The sequence below is a fragment of the Macaca mulatta genome, chromosome 20, assembly GCF_049350105.2.
Source record: "Macaca mulatta isolate MMU2019108-1 chromosome 20, T2T-MMU8v2.0, whole genome shotgun sequence".
NCBI classification, from domain to species: domain Eukaryota; kingdom Metazoa; phylum Chordata; class Mammalia; order Primates; family Cercopithecidae; genus Macaca; species Macaca mulatta.
Genome location: NC_133425.1, coordinates 29,321,176 through 29,337,156, shown reverse-complemented (window position 1 = coordinate 29,337,156; position 15,981 = coordinate 29,321,176). Strand labels below are relative to the sequence as shown.

Sequence of the window (15,981 nt, the reverse complement as noted above, 5' to 3'; positions counted from 1 at the left end):
GAGAAATCCAAGCAGGGACCAATTAGCAGTACCATTCTACTCAAAGACAATAAGGACAAAAACATCACCATAAAAAAAAAACAAAAAAAACAGGCTGGGAATGGTGGCTCACGCCTGTAATCCCAACACTTTGGGAGGCCAAGGGGGACAGGGCGGATCATTTGAGGTCAGGAGTTCGAGACCAGCCTGGCCAAGATGGCGAAAACTGCCTCTACTAAAAATAACAAATATTAGCTAGGTATGGTGGCGCAGATCTGTAACCCCAGCTACTCAGGAGGCTGAGGCAGGAGAATCGCTTGAACCCGGGAGGTGGAGGCTGCAATGAGCCAGATCACGCCACTGCACTCCAGCCCGTGGGACAGAGCGAGACTCTGTTACAAAAAAAAAAAAAAAGGCCAGGCGCAGTGACTCACATCTGTAATTCCAGCATTTTGGGAGACCAAGGCAGGCGGAACAAGAGGTCAGGAGATTGAGACTACCCTGGCTAACACGGTGAAACCCCGTCTCTACTAAAAATACAAAAAATTAGCTGGGCGTTGTGGCGGACGCCTTTAGTCCCAGCTACTCGAGAGGCTAAGGCAGGAGAATGGCGTGAACCCGGGAGGCAGAGCTTGCAGTGAGTGGAGATCAAGACACTGCACTCCAGCCTGGGCAACAGATCGAGACTCCGTCCAAAAAAAAAAAAAAAAAAAAACCGAATGGATGACTAAGATGAGGTCATTCAATCTGGCAATGGGTAGTCACTAAAACATTGCAGCTTGACAACTGAGTGAGTTCAGCCTGGCACTGACTTCCCTCTCCCCAAGGGTTTCCTGGGCAATGCCCAGGAATGGTTCCTCACCATTCCCAATACCCTGACAAACTGTTGCAGGCCCTACCTTGTGGAGGCGTTTGACAAGACCTTCATTATACTCTTGGCTGCCCTCAATCATGCCAGTTAGGGGATTAGAGAACCACTCCTTGAACTCGCGATGAGACTGGAAGACATGGGGCATCAAAAAGTGCATCAAGGACCACAGCTCCATGAGGCTGTTCTGCAAGGGAGTTCCTGTCAGGAGCAGGCGCCTCTGGCTGCAAAGAGACAGAGAGAATCAGAGGGAGGATGGTCAGCAGCTCCCAACCTTCTGAGCATTCTGATACATTCCTCAACCCAGGCAGCCCTCCCTTCAAGCCAAGTCAACCCTCCCATGAATCCCCATCTCCATCTCCACCTGTTAAAGTTGAGGAGTGACTGCCAGCGCTGTGACTTGAAGTTCTTGATGTTCTGCGCCTCATCCAGAATGAGATAGCGCCAATTCTTGCGGCGGAAGGCCTGGTGGTCCTGCAGCACCAGCTTGTAAGATGTGATACAAACATGGAAGGCATTGGGCTTGGTCCAGCCCTGAAGGATCAAAGACAGAAAGTAGCAGATAGTGGGATGAAAAGAAAAGAGAGCCAAGGGAAGACATGCTAAACTCCTCAAAGGACAGAAATCAGGTTGGAAGAAAAGAGAAAGTCCCAGCAAAAGAATGGAGCGACAGAAAGAGGAGGGGCCTGGGCATGGTGGCTCACAGCTATAGTCTCAGTACTTTGGGAGGCTGAGGTGGGAGGATCTCGAGTCCATGTGCTCAAGGTCAGCTTGGTTAACATAGACCCATCTCTATCTTTGCAAGAAATTTAAAAATTAAAAAAGAAAAGAAAAGAAAAGAAAGTGGAGGGAAAGGAATTCAACTGAAGAAAGGGCTTAAAAACAAAGGAGGCATCCATGGGGGGAAAGTGACCACATGAAAGATCGAACCTGCCGCTTGAGCTTCCTTTCTTTCTGGGCTCCATAGTAAGTGAGGATTTTAAAGCTGGGGCACCACCGTTTCAACTCCATTTCCCAGTTCAACATCACACTGGTGGGAACAATGATTAAATGGGGACCCCAGTTACCTGTTTGACAAAAAAATGAGAGATGGTAAGGAAATGTAAATTCTGTGGTTCCGACTCCTCAGTTATAACCCTGACCACCCTTTGGCCCTTCCTAGGAATCCCTCCTCTCTATACAGTTAATGACCAGAGTCAATGAAGCAGGAGTCAATGAAGCCGGAGTCATCACTAACAAGCTCCCCAGGGAGCTAGACTAGGGGGCACAAAAGAAGGGGCCTTGCCTACTTACCTTTCTCACAAGCCAAGTGGGCAAGCAGGGAGATGGTCTGGATGGTCTTCCCAAGCCCCATCTCATCAGCAAGAATGCCATTAAGCTTCTTCTCATACATGGTAACCAGCCAGTCTAGGCCAATGTGCTGGTACTCCCGGAGCTGGCCCCGCAGAAGCAGGGGGATGGGCGTCTTTACCTGGCAGAGAGGAAAAAGAGGTAACACAATGGAAATAAGGCATTTATCATGGAGACATGAGAAAAGTCAAGACAAGAAAGGAGAGGCCAGAACCTGGGGATACCTGGGTAGTGGCCAGCGTGTAACCCTTGGGCTGGAGACTTTCAGCTGCTGCAGCAATGTCAGTAATTTCTTTCTTTGGACCTAGAGTAGTGGTGGGCCCTGGAGTGGGAGGCCCGCTGCCCGCATCTGCCTCACTCCGCTCTTCATCCCTGGCAAGCAAGTACTCCACCCCAAAATCATCATCTTCCTCCTCTTCATCTGCTTGGCTCTGTGATTGGGCATCCTCAGACTCTTCAGACTCAGATTCCTCTGATGCTGAACTTCCACTTGTTTCTTCCTCTTCTGAATGTTCATCTTCCTCATCCTCACTCTGGTCCTCCACAGAGTCTAAAGTGTAAGACCAAGGCTTACTGCTCACAATACCTGCTCCTCCAATGGCCACCCTCCCCGGCTCCTGCTTCATGACCACATATTCACCTGACTGACTGCTACTATCCTCCTGAGGAGCTTCTTCTGCTTCCACGGCCCCCTCTGGTTCACAGTCAGAGCTATTAGCATCAACCTCATCTTCATCCTCATCATCACTGCTCCCAAAGCCTGGGGCATAGGCTCCTGCATACTGCTGCAATAGCTCCTCCATGGAAAGCTCACCTGGAAGAGAAATAAAAGCGAAGCTTTTGGCTACTCGGAGGGGAGGGAGACGGGGAGGTCTGAGTGGTACCAATTAATTTTACCTAGGTCTCTGTAGATACTGCTAGGCCCAGGTCTGAGGGGAGGCAAAATAGCTTACCTTCAGCATCGGCTAGCAAAACCAAGCCCCACAACCTGGGGGATGTACCATGGGAAGTGGGAAGAACATTATCAACCTGGTGAGCCTCTCAAGGTCCATGTCAGATACTGCCAATATCTTCTTACATTAGCTCTTCCCTCCATTTCACTCCCACATCACCATTTAAACTTCCATCATAATCACTCATCACTTTCTTTTTTTTTTTTTTTTTTTGAGACGGAGTCTCACGCTGTTGCCCAGGCTGGAGTGCAGTGGCGCGATCTCGGCTCACTGCAAGCTCCGCCTCCCGGGTTCCCGCCATTCTCCTGCCTCAGCCTTCTGAGTAGCTGGGACTACAGGTGCCTGCCACCGCGCCCGGCTAATTTTTTGTATTTTTAGTAGAGACGGGGTTTCACTGTGGTCTCGATCTCCTGACCTTGTGATCCGCCTGCCTCGGCCTCCCAAAGTGCTGGGATTACAGGCTTGAGCCACCACGCCCGGCCACTCATCACTTTCTAATCATTATTCATTTACAAGTCTGTCGTAGTCATTAGACACAGAGTTCCTCCAGAGTGGATACAAACTGCCTTATTCATCTCTTTATCCTTGGTACTGCACAGGGCAGACACCAAGTGGATGCTTAGTAAAATGTCTGGTGAATGTCACCTTCTCGAGCCAACTCGCTCAGCTCCACGGCATGATCCACCTCCCCTTCCAACTGTTCCTCAGCTGCTATAGTGTCCTCTTCATCCTCCGCTAGGAAAGAGACAGAAGCAGGATCAACAGGGATAGAGGCTAGAGGCACAGGACACAGTCCAAATGAAACAGATGAGAAAGCCTGAAAGGTTAGGTCCAGACAATTCATTAAGTGGCAATAGGACAAACAGAACAGCCCTGACCTTCCTCCTCATTGGCAGTAAACTCTTCATCATCTTCATCTGGATGCCAAGGCCGTTTGTTGCGCTGTGTGACAGCAGAGGGTGGGGGCTTTACCTGTATGGCAAAAGATAAAAAAGGAAAGGGTCTAAGGTTAGAGTAGCAGAAGAATGGCACAAACTTGAAAAAGATGTCACAGGAAAATCTCTATCCCATTGAGTGACAGCTGCCACTGGTACAATCCCAGGGCAAGAATACAATCAAGGGTTTTCTCTCAGCACCAACTACCAAATCCTGGCCCCACCGCCTGGGGAAAGACCTGTGAAAGTGCCAGGTAACAAAGAAAGGTACCCAACATATCTCCATGCACTTGGGACATATGGAGAAAGAGAAAAGACTTAAGGGTACCATGCCAGCTTCCAACCTATAAGGCCAATGAGGGAATATTAGGGCACGTTCAGAGAAGTGGCAAGAACAGTCAGAGCAAGTACTTTTTCAAGACCACATAGCAATTTAAAGAGTAAAGTACAATACACTCCTCCACGATAGTGCCAAAACCTGCCAATCATAAAATGCAACTTGCCCCAAACAGATTCTTCCCCAGTTATCCCCAAAGAAGAGCCCAAATGTCCATCACTAGGTAGAACTCTCAAAACCCATAACCAACCTCATAGCCCTGAACTCAGACCCTGAACCTCTCCCTCTGCTCCCCCTCTGAACCCTCCCCTCTGCTCCTTCTGCCTATACCTCCAACACCTGAGGGGGCTCTTCTTCAGCACCTTCTTCAGGCCCATCTCGGGTGTCACTATCATGAGATGAGGGGGTTTGAGAGGGGCTGGAAGGCCCTTCCAGTAGTTGAGGGGGAAGGGAACGGAGCAGCTCTTCCAGTGGCAATTCTCCCTCACGGCGAAGCAGCTCAATCTCACGCCTCTGGGCCTCTGCATCATTGCCCTCCTGTTGTTCTTCTACCTCAATCGTTTCCTCATCATCCTCTTCCTCCTCCTCTTGGGGTTGAAAGTCCCCATCTATAGCAGGAGAACAAGGTCACAAAGTCCACGGGCCCTGCAAGCCACAGGGTGGGTTTTTCAGCTCTGGAAAGGGTACACGAGGAAGAGTAACAGGGCCAAAGAGAACACACACCTTCATCATCCAGGCGGGAAGCAGGGGGTGGAGGACTGGAGGCAGCTGAGGAAGAGCCGAGGCAAGGGGAAGAGCCTGCTTTGCTGCAGGCTAACGGCTGGTTGAGGCTCTGAGACAGAAGGTCCGAGTACTTTTCAGTTTGCCCGACAATGAAGTCCAAATGCAGGTCCAGGGCTTTTTTGCGCTTTTCCTCAAGCCGGGACTGTTGCTTGAATTGCACCACCTGCCACAGATGTGAAAGGGACTGCTCACCAAGATAACCATTTATTTAGGTACTTTTACCCGATGTTTAGGGAGGCCTTCTTTAACCAGATCCCGGGCTGGCCTCTTAGGAGAGTAAGGCTAAATAACCTTCGGGACTTATTATGGTCTAAAGGAAGCACAAAGGGAGCATGCAGGAAGAAGAGCCAGCTTAGCCTCAGTTGGAGGGAAGATTTGCAATCTGATTTTTTTTTAAGAGATGAGGTCTCGGCCGGGCGCGGTGGCTCAAGCCTGTAATCCCAGCACTTTGGGAGGCCGAGATGGGCGGATCACGAGGTCAGGAGTTCGAGACCATCCTGGCTAACACGGTGAAACCCCGTCTCTACTAAAAAATACAAAAAACTAGCCGGGCGAGGTGGCGGGCGCCTGTAGTCCCGGCTACTCGGGAGGCTGAGGCAGGAGAATGGCGTAAAAACCCGGGAGGCAGAGCTTGCATTGAGCTGAGATCCGGCCACTGCACTCCAGCCTGGGCGACACAGCGAGACTCCGTCTCAAAAAAAAAAAAAAAAAAAAAAAAAAGAGATGAGGTCTCACTATGTTGGCCAGGTTGGTGTCAAACTCCTGGGCTCCAATGATCCTCCTCTGCCTTGCCCTCCCACATAGGTGGAACTACAGGCATGTATCACCACACCCAGCTGGAATTGGATTTCAAAAAGTAGGCAGGTGGGCTGGGCACAGTGACTCATGCCTGTATTCTCAGCACTTTGGAAGGCTGAAGCGGGAGGATCACAGGAGGTCAGGAGTTCGAGACCAGACTGACCAACATGGTGAAACCCCCATCTCTACTAAAAATACGAAAATTAGCCAGGCTTGGTGGTGGGCGCCTGTAATCTCAGCTACTCGGAAGGCAGAGGCAGGAGAATTGCTTGAACCTGGGAGGCAAAGGTTGCAGTGAGCCCAGATTGAACCACTGCACTCTAACCTGGGAACAAAGCGAGACTCCATCTCAAAAACAAAAAAAAAACAGGTAGGTGAAGCCAGGCATGGTGGTTCACACTTTGGGAGATCAAAGCGAGAGGATCCCTTGAGCCTAGGAATTCAAGATTAGCTTGGTGTGTAACAGCGAGACTTTGTCTCCACAAAAAAATATTTTTAAGCCAGCTGCGGTGGCTCACGCCTATAATCCCAGCACTTTGAGAGGCCGGGGCAGGTGGATAACCTGAGGTCAGGAGTTCAAGACCAGCCTGGCCAACATGACAAAACCCTGTCTCTACTAAATATACAAAAATTAGCCAGACATGGTAGCACATGCCTGTAATCCCAGCTACTCCGGAGAGTGAGGCAGGAGAATCACTTGAGCCCAGGAGGCAGAGGCTGCAGTAAGCCAAGATTGCGCCACTGCCCTGGGTGATGGGGCGAGACTCTGTTTCAGAAAAAAATTTAAAAAAAAAAAAAAAAAAAGGAAATTAAAAAAAATTTTTCATAATTAGCAAGATGTGGTAGCACGTGCCTGTAGTCCCAGATACTTGGGAGGCTGAAGCAGGAAGATCGCGTGAGCCCAGGAGGTTGAGGATGCAGTAAGCCGTGATCGTACCACTGCACTCCAGCCTAGGCCACACAGCAAGACCCTGTCCAAGACAACTAAAAAATAGGTAGCTGTTCCCTAAGTACACGAGGAAAAAGGCATTCCCAGCAGCATAAAGTCCATGTGTAAATGGCCAGAGATATACAAAAGAAAGATGGGTGTGGAGTGAAAGGGAGAAGGAAAGAACATGGCAGGAGGCAAGACCGAGAATATAGACGGAATCCAGGTAGTACTTAAGAAATAATTACAACTTACTATACGGGCAGTGAGAACTTCGGCAGAATTTAAGCATGTAAGTGGCACAAATACATTTTAGTAAACACATGCTAAATGCCCTGCAAGGGACAGGTGGCCTAGAGCTGTCAAGGAGAACTATTAACAACCCCAAAGAAAGAACTCATTTTTGCCACTATACTTTTTTATCCACACAACATAATCATCATTAGAGTTGCCTGAAATTATACTTACTCCCTCAAGAAGTTTTGATAATTCCTACTACCATGCCATCTACCAATCTAATCCAAGGCCATTTCCCTTTCCTGATCCCCACTGTCCACCTTCTCCACATTGCTCCAGAACTGCCTGACATCCTTGGCCATGGTGGAAGCGATTCGACGTAGCTTGGCCTGCTCCTCCCTCCGGGCCCGTTCCTCTTTCTGCCGCTGCTCCTCGTGGTGCCGGATCACCATGCGCACCACCTGTGGGAATGAAAACCCAGGGTGAAAACACTCAAAGCCAGACTTCCCCACCCAAAGGCAAAGAAAATAATCAAGGCCAAGAAATCTGGAAAGTCAAGAGCTTGCCTCTTAATGCCTACATCATTCTGTTTGGTCACCTTCCAACTAACCCACCTTTCAACGGAAAGCACAAACCTGAAAAGGAAAAGGAAGGCAGTCCCAGTGGAAGACCTACCTTACGGGCCACACCCCGTTTCCAACGGCGCTCCTGAGCAAAGTCAGCAGAGAGCCACTGCATCTCTTCGCACAGATAGTCCCAGTGACCTTTGGGGCGAGGGGGCTCTGGCACCTTAGGCAGCCTCTTCAGTGACCAGAAACCCTCCTTCCGCAGCTCAGCAATCCGAGTCTCGATCTCAGCCTCCTAATCAGGGAGAGCCAGATCAATCAACAGTTCTAAACACACAATCCGTCTCACTGCCACGGCTGAATTCCTGAACAATAAGTGGGCTGATTGTGTTATGCTTATGCTTAGTCCACATACCAAACCTACAGGCAGGTACTATACTCTCTTCAGAAGAGGGAAAATAGATCAGGGAGATTAAGTGATTTGCCCAAGATCACACAGCTAGAAAGTAATAGAAGATGGCAATCAAAAATAGGTCTGAGGACTCCAGACAGCAAATTTCATGTGCTTTCCATTATTTAACACAATCTCCACACCCCATAGACATAGAAGAGACTTGGGAAAACATATCCCAAGGGGAGCTTCCCAGAGGAGTAAGGAACACATACTTCCCTCTTGATTCTAGATACAAGGGATTATCATCATCCTAGAATTCTACTTACAGTATGTTCATGATGCATTAAGCTTAGAAATACGCTATAACTGGCACACTGTTGTTTATAAAAATACTACTTTTGTAAAAATGCATGTGTTTATGTAAAAAACATGAAACATTATACATGAATTGTTTAACACTGGTTAGATGTAAAAAATTGGTCATTTTTACTAAAGTTTCTACACTGATTGTCTTTTATAAAAAAAGCATTTAAAATATTTTTGACAGAGATGACTCAAAAAATTCAGGACAACTGCCTTATTTCTTTTTCTGAATCTCACTCAGAAATCTGAGTGAGATTTTTCTGGGTCTCACTCTGTTGCCTAGGCTCAGGTTATCTTCCCAACTCAGCTGCCCAAGTACCTGAGACTATAGGCACATGCAACCCATGCCCAGCTAATTTTTTTTTTATTTCTCGTACAGACGAGGTTTCACGATGTCAAGGCTGGTCTGGAACTCCTGGGCTCAAGCAGTCCGCCTGCCTGGGATTCCCAAAATGCTCAGATTATAGGCAAAAACCACCACACCCAGCCTCTGCCTTTGTTATTCTGTCCTCTCCTGATAAAAACTAAATCAGAGAAAATGACAGCCAGAGATGAGACAGAACTAAATGGCCTGATAGTGAAGGAAACATCAAGACAGACGTGCATATTAGACCAGCTGCTCTCAAACTTGAGCAGACACCAGAATCATCTAGAGGACTTTTAGAAACAGATTGCACTCACGCCTGTAATCCTAGCACTTTGGGAGGCCAAGGTGGGCAGATCATTAGGTCAGGAGATCAAGACCATCCTGGCTAAAACAGTTAAACCCCGTCTTTACTAAAAACACAAAAAATTAGTTGGGCGTGGTGGCAGGCGCCTGTAGTCCCAGCTACTCAGGAGGCTGAGGCAGGAGAATGGTGTGAACCCGGGAGGTGGAGCTTGCAGTGAGCCGAGATCATGCCACTGCACTCCAGCCTGGGCGAAAGAGCGAGACTCCATCTCAAGAAAAACAAAAGAAAACAGATTGAGGCCAGGTGGAGTGGCTCACACCTGTAATCCCAGCACTTTGAGAGGCCGAGGCTGGCAGATCACAAGGTCAACAGATCGAGACCATCCTGCCTATATGGTGAAATCCCGTCACTATTAAAAATACAAAAAATTGCTGAGTGTGGCAGTGCACGGCTGTAGTCCCAGCTACTAGGGAGGCTGAGGCAGGAGAATCACTTGAACCCAGGAGGCAGAGGTTGCAGTGACCCGAGATTGCGCCACTGCACTCCAGCCTGGAGACAGAGCAAGGCTCCATCTCAAAATAAACAAATAAATAAAATAAAATAAGATAGGCCGCGCATGGTGGCCCACGCCTGTAATCTCAGCACTTCAGGAGGCTGAGGTAGGCAGATCACGAGGTCAGGAGATTGAGACCATCCTGGCCAACATGGTGAAACCCTGTCTCTACTAAAAATACAAAAAAATTACCCAGGCTTGGGGGCGGGCGCCTGTAGTCCCAGCTACTTGGGAGGCTGAGGCAAGAGGATGGCCGTGAACCTGGCAGGCCGAACTTGCAGTGACCTGAGATCGTGCCACTGCAGTCCAGCCTGGGTGACAGAGCGAGACTCCGTCTCCAAAAAAATAAATAAATAAAATAAAAAAAATAAATAAAAACAGATTGCTGGGCCCTACCCTCATAGTTTCAAATGGGTCAGTGGGTGAGGAGTACCGAGAATTTGCGTTTGTTTTTTTTTTTTTTTTTTTTTTGAGGAGGAGTCTCATTGTTACCCAGGCTGGCGTGCAGTGGCATCATCTCAGCTCACTGCAACCTCTGCCTCCCTGGTTCAAGCAATTCTCCTGCCTCAGTTTCCTGAGTAGCTAGGACTACAGGCCTGCACCACCACGCTAGCCTAATTTTTGTATTTTTAGTAGAGACGGGGTTTTGCCACGTTGGCCAGGCTGACTTCCGGTGATCCACCCACCTCAGCCTCCCATAGTGCTGGGATTACAGGCATGAGCCATCACGCCTGAAAGAGAATTTGTGTTTTTAGTAAGTTCCAGGTGATGCTAATGCTGCTAGCCGAGACCACACTTACCACTGGATAAATGTAACACACTGCAGGACAGAAATAAGTAGAAACCAGTAAATCTTAAGAGCATCACAGCTTACAAAGTGCTTTCATGTCTATTTTCTCCTTTTTTCCCTTTTTTTTTGAGACAGGATCTCACTTGGCTGCTCAGGCTGGAGTGCAGTGGCATAATCATGGCTCACTGCAGCCCTGACCTCCTGGGCTCAGGTGATCCTCTCAACTCAGGCTCCTGGGTGGCTGGGACTGCTACAGGCATGTGCCACTATGCCCAGATAATTTTTTGTACTTTTTACAGAGATGGGGTTTTACCACATTGCCCAGTCTGGTCTTGAACTCCCAAGCTCAAGAGATCTGCCTGTCTCAGCCCCCTAAAGTGCTGGGATTACAGGTGTGAGCCACTGCACCCGGCCTTGCTCCTATAATTTAAACCTCCTAATAGCCTACAAATTATTATATCATTCCTTTTTTATTTACAGCAAGGAAAATGAGACTCAGTATTCAAGCAATCTGCTCACAATCATATACGTTAAGGTATATAGGTTAAATCCATGACAAAAAAAGAAAAGAAACCTAAAATACTCAAGAGGATGTGGGAGTTTAGTGAAGATGACTCCCAAAAATCTTCATGAGCCTTCCTAATACGTACATGCTTGGCCTGTTCCGCGATTTCGGCATGGCTCTTCTCCCACTTCGGGCCCTTGTTAGCCAGGTCAGCAGCCTGGGATAAGCTGAACCCCTCCAGGGGCACTGTGGCAGCATCTGGGGGTCCTGGAGGTCCATCCAGGGAGGAATCTTGAGCTATGTGCTGGGGGGAGATGCCGCCTGCCCCACTAGAGGCTGGGGAACTGGATGAGGCAGGGGACACAGGATTGCTGCCTGTCATGCCGTCCGACACCATCTAGAAAAGTGGAAAACGATGGCAAAAATAAATGCTTAGCACTGTGCTGAGTGTTTCAGGTACATTATTTCATTCCATCTTCACAAGAAAAAACTACGTAGAGTAATGTGTAAATCTTATTTTCATAAACACAAACGTTTGGGATAAAGTTTTAATAAGGGACTCCGATGGCAAAGCCAAGTTTATACATGCTTGACATGAAAGAATTATGTCCTGACATTTACACAGTCCCCAAACTTAAAAACATGTATATATGTATGTATATGTATGTATGTGTATATCTACGTGTATATATATACACACACACACACAGAGACCCATATAGGCCGGGGATGGTGGCTCACAATTGTCATCCCAGCACTTTGGGAGGCCGAGGCGGGTGGATCACCTGAGGTCAGGAGTTTGAAACCAACCTGGCCAACATGGCGAAACCCCGTCTCTACTGAAAATGTGAAAATTAGCTGGGCATGGTGGCGGAAGCCGTAATCCCAGCTACTCAGGAGGTTCAGGCACAAGAATCGTTTGAACCTGGGAGGCGGAGGTTGCAGTGAGCCGAGATCGCGCCATTGCACTCCAGCTTGGATGACAGAGTAAGACTATGACTTGGGGGGAAAAAAACCCACACACACACACACACACACACACACACACACATATATAGCATGATTTCAAATTCTGATCCTTTCAGAGCCTCAGTGATTTCATTCACATAAACAACTCCCTATTTTCCCTCCATTTTCACAAGTGTGGCAAATTCACTTATGCAATAAATGTAAGCTACCACTAAATTCAACAGCCACCAACAAAATCCCAAGCCACCTTAACCTCTTCACTGGACAGGCAAGGGCTGGAGGCATAGCCACTGTTCTCAAACACCCAACACGTCACTTTACAAGGTACTCCAAAAGCATTAAGAAATGGAAGCCAGGCTTAGTGGCTCACGTCTGTAATCCCAGGACTTTGGGAGGCCAAGGCGGGTGGATCATGTGGTCGGGAGTTCCAGACCAGCCTAACTAACATGGTGAAACCCCGTCTCTCCTAAAAGTACAGAAATTAGCCAGGTGTGGTAGCGCGAGCCTGTAATCCCAGCTATTTAGGAGCCTGAGGCAGGAGAATCGCTTGAACCAGGAAGCAGAGGTTGTAGTAAGCCGAGATTGTGCCACGTCTGGACGGACGGGCGGATGAAAGGAAGGCAGATATGGCTGGGCACGGTGGCTCACACCTGTAATCCTAGTACTTTTTTTTTTTTTTTTTTTTGAGACGGAGTCTCGCTCTGCCGCCCAGGCTGGAGTGCAGTGGCCAGATCTCGGCTCACTGCAAGCTCCACATCCCGGGTTCACGCCATTCTCCCGCCTCAGCCTCCCGAGTATCTGGGACCACAGGCGCCCGCCACCTTGCCCGGCTAGTTTTTTGTATTTTTTAGTAGAGACGGGGTTTCACCATGTCAGCCAGGATGGTCTCAATCTCCTGACCTCATGATCCGCCCGTCTCGGCCTCCCAAAGTGCTGGGATTACAGGCTTGAGCCACCGCGCCCGGCCCCTAGTACTTTTTGAGGTTGAGGCAGGTGGATTACCAGAGGTCAGGAGTTCGAGACCAACCTAACCTACATGGTGAACCCCATCTCTACTAAAAATACAGAAAATTAGCTGGGCGTGGTGGCGGATGCCTGTAATCCCAGCTACTCAAGAGGCTGAGGCAGGGGAATTACTTGAACCCAGGAGGTGGAGGTTGCAGTAAGCCGAGATCGTACCACCGCACTCCAGCCTGGACAAGAGTGAAACTCTGAGCCAGGCGCAGTGGTTCACACCTGTAATTCCAGCACTTTGAGAGGCTGAGGCGGGTGGGGATCACAAGGTCAAAAGATCGAGATCATCCTGGCAAACATGGTGAAACCCCACCTCTACTAAAAACACAAAAATTAGCCAGGTGTGGTAGCGTGCACCTAGAGTCCCAGCTACTCGGGAGGCTGAGGCAGGAGAATCGCTTGAACCGGGGAGGTGGAGGTTGCAGTGAGCCGAGATCATACCACTGCATTTCAGCCTGGTGACAGAGCGAGACTCAAAAGAAAGAAAGACAGAAAAACAGACAGAAAGAGAAAGAGAAAGAAAAAGAAAAAAAGAAAGAAAAGAAAGGAAAAGGAAGGAAAGAAGGAAGGAAGGAGAGAGAGAGAGAGGAAGGGAGGGGAAAAGAAAAGAAAAGAAAGGAAAGGAAAAGAAAAGAAAAGGAAAACAGGCCAGGTCCGGTGGCTCACACCTGTACTCTCAATACTTTGGTAGGACGAGGTGGGTGGATCGCCTGAGGTCAGGAGTTCAAGACCAGCCTGGTCAACATGGTGAAACCCCATCTCTACAAAAATATAAAAATTAGCCAGGTATGATGGTGGGTGCCTGTAATCCCAGCTACTCGCGAGGCTGAGGCGGGACATGTGCTTGAACTTGGGAGGCAGAGGTTGCAGTGAGCTGAGATCGTGCCATTGCACTCCAGCCTGGGTGATGGAAAGAGACTCCATCTCATTAAAAAAAAAAAAAAAAAAGAAAGAAAAGAAAAAAATGGAAAACAAAGTCCTACTAAAATGTGGATATTCAGGGAATTCACAAATTCACTCCAGGACATAAGCCTTACACTGCGCCACTCAAATTCCAACCTCAGCTAAACGACAAGACTGTCACAAATTTCCCCAGTTTCTCAGGAAAATTATAACTATCAAATTTATAAACACGAAAAGCTTACTGTACTGCTTACTTTAGCAACACATATACTAAACCTGGGAGGATACAGAAAACATCAACATGGCCCATATGCGAGGATGACGCAATAAAGAAATCCTTTTTATAAAAAATTTTAAAAAATTAAAATAAAAAGAAAGCTGACTGTACACACACCTAGATGTATGTTTAAAAGCCATGCTTTTTTTTTCCTACCCCACACCCTTCCTTGGTATGAGAAAGGAATGAACACTACACATCATCCATAGGCTTATCCTACTCCAGTTCTGATAGAAGTTAAACTATTCTCAAAGTGTACGGTCTTAAAAGCATGGTGCCCAGACCTCCATTTCCAACCTAGCCTAATTCAACCTCTTTTAGGTAATGAGGAGTTTTTGCACTCTTGGACACATTACACTAATGTTAAATGGAATGTGAGTATCCAACAGACCTGACACACTACAGCCCAGCCCCCTGAGTACCAAAGATTCTCCAAAACTCTCCACAAATATTCCCGTCACATTTCTTCTGCCTCACACCCAACAATCCACAAAGCAGAAGCAGAGAAGGACCTCTCCCCACTTTCAAACCTGTGTCTGTAGGACTGGGAGCTGAGGGTGAGCAGGGGAGGGGCTGCTCTGCATGGTCCCACTCCCAGGCTCCTCCTTGGATGCCTGAAGAATGACTGGGTCGTTATCACCACTGCTGCTGGCCGAGGGGCTGGCGTCCGGCTGCAGGGCATGCTGGGAGCTGGCCTCATTCTGGGCCACCGGCCACCGGGACCCGCCTTCCAGGGCCCGGGGCCCACCAGGGCGTCCCAGCCTCCGCTCAGGTCCACCAGCCTCTGGAGCACCTAAATAGGATAAGAAGAAGACAGAAATGCAGTTAAAGGGGATGCAAAATTATTTTTAAAAAACCAGAAATAACACTGAATAAAGAAAAACACAGAAATTACAGGTTACATTTCTTCAGCACTTAATATGTATGAGATACTTTTAGTACTTGTTTGATGTATTCTATAATCCTCACATCTACCTTAAAAACCAAGTGCTGGCCGGGCGTGGTGGCTCACACCTGTAATCCCAGCACTTTGGGAGGCCGAGGCAGGTGGATCACGAGGTCAAGAGATCGAGACCATCCTAGCTAACACGGTGAAACCCCGTCTCTACTAAAAATGCAAAAAATGGCCGGGCGCGGTGGCTCAAGCCTGTAATCCCAGCACTTTGGGAGGCCGAGGCGGGTGGATCACAAGGTCAGGAGATCGAGACCACAGTGAAACCCCGTCTCTACTAAAAATACAAAAAATTAGCCGGGCGCGGTGGCGGGCGCCTGTAGTCCCAGCTACTCAGGAGGCTGAGGCAGGAGAATGGCGTGAACCCAGGAGGCGGAGCTTGCAGTGAGCCGAGATCGCGCCACTGCACTCCAGCCTGGGCAACAGCGTGAGACTCCGTCTCAAAAAAAAAAAAAAAAAAAAAAAAAAAAAAAAAAAAAATGCAAAAAATTAGCCGGGTGTAGTGGCGGGCGCCTGTGGTCCCAGCTACTCGGGAGGCTGAGGCAGGAGAACGGTGTGAACCCAGGAGGTGGAGCTTGCAGTGAGCCGGGATTGCGCCACTGCACTCCAGCCAGCGTGAGAGCGAGACTCCGTCTCAAAAAAAAAAAACCAAGTGCTTCTCACAGCATAACAAATATTTATTTCCTCCTACACACAACGGATAAAGCCATGCAGAAAGGATTCCCAACCTAAATGGAGCTTACATTCTAATATAATCTGTTCTATAAGTAAAAAAGTTTTAAAACCTTATGATTTGCGGAAGGTCACACAGTAAAAAAGTGGTAGGAGGACTTCAATCCACATAGTCTTAATGCCA

The 15,981-nt window shown here is 48.3% G+C and overlaps 1 protein-coding gene and 1 non-coding gene across 3 annotated transcripts in view; both read right to left on the bottom strand.

Moving 5' to 3' along the window:
• SRCAP (Snf2 related CREBBP activator protein) overlaps positions 1-14,891 on the bottom strand; it is a 41,423-nt gene extending 26,532 nt beyond the window's left edge. For both annotated transcript variants that reach the window (XM_028841412.2, XM_077985899.1), the window contains exons 1-14: positions 14,704-14,891; positions 11,156-11,407; positions 7,844-8,029; positions 7,489-7,629; positions 5,146-5,368; positions 4,753-5,030; positions 4,029-4,122; positions 3,796-3,885; positions 2,838-3,011; positions 2,422-2,747; positions 2,141-2,318; positions 1,778-1,914; positions 1,212-1,381; positions 879-1,071 (exon numbers count right to left, since the gene is read on the bottom strand). In XM_028841412.2, coding sequence (XP_028697245.2) covers positions 879-1,071; positions 1,212-1,381; positions 1,778-1,914; positions 2,141-2,318; positions 2,422-2,747; positions 2,838-3,011; positions 3,796-3,885; positions 4,029-4,122; positions 4,753-5,030; positions 5,146-5,368; positions 7,489-7,629; positions 7,844-8,029; positions 11,156-11,407; positions 14,704-14,757 — 2,496 coding nt within the window. In that variant the 5' untranslated portion in view covers positions 14,758-14,891. The remainder of the gene's footprint in view (positions 1-878; positions 1,072-1,211; positions 1,382-1,777; positions 1,915-2,140; positions 2,319-2,421; positions 2,748-2,837; positions 3,012-3,795; positions 3,886-4,028; positions 4,123-4,752; positions 5,031-5,145; positions 5,369-7,488; positions 7,630-7,843; positions 8,030-11,155; positions 11,408-14,703) is intronic.
• LOC114674509 (small nucleolar RNA SNORA30/SNORA37 family) lies at positions 4,211-4,339 on the bottom strand. Its single transcript, XR_003725662.1, has one exon. It is a non-coding gene; the product is annotated as a small nucleolar RNA SNORA30/SNORA37 family (small nucleolar RNA).
• Positions 14,892-15,981: the final 1,090 nt, after the last annotated feature.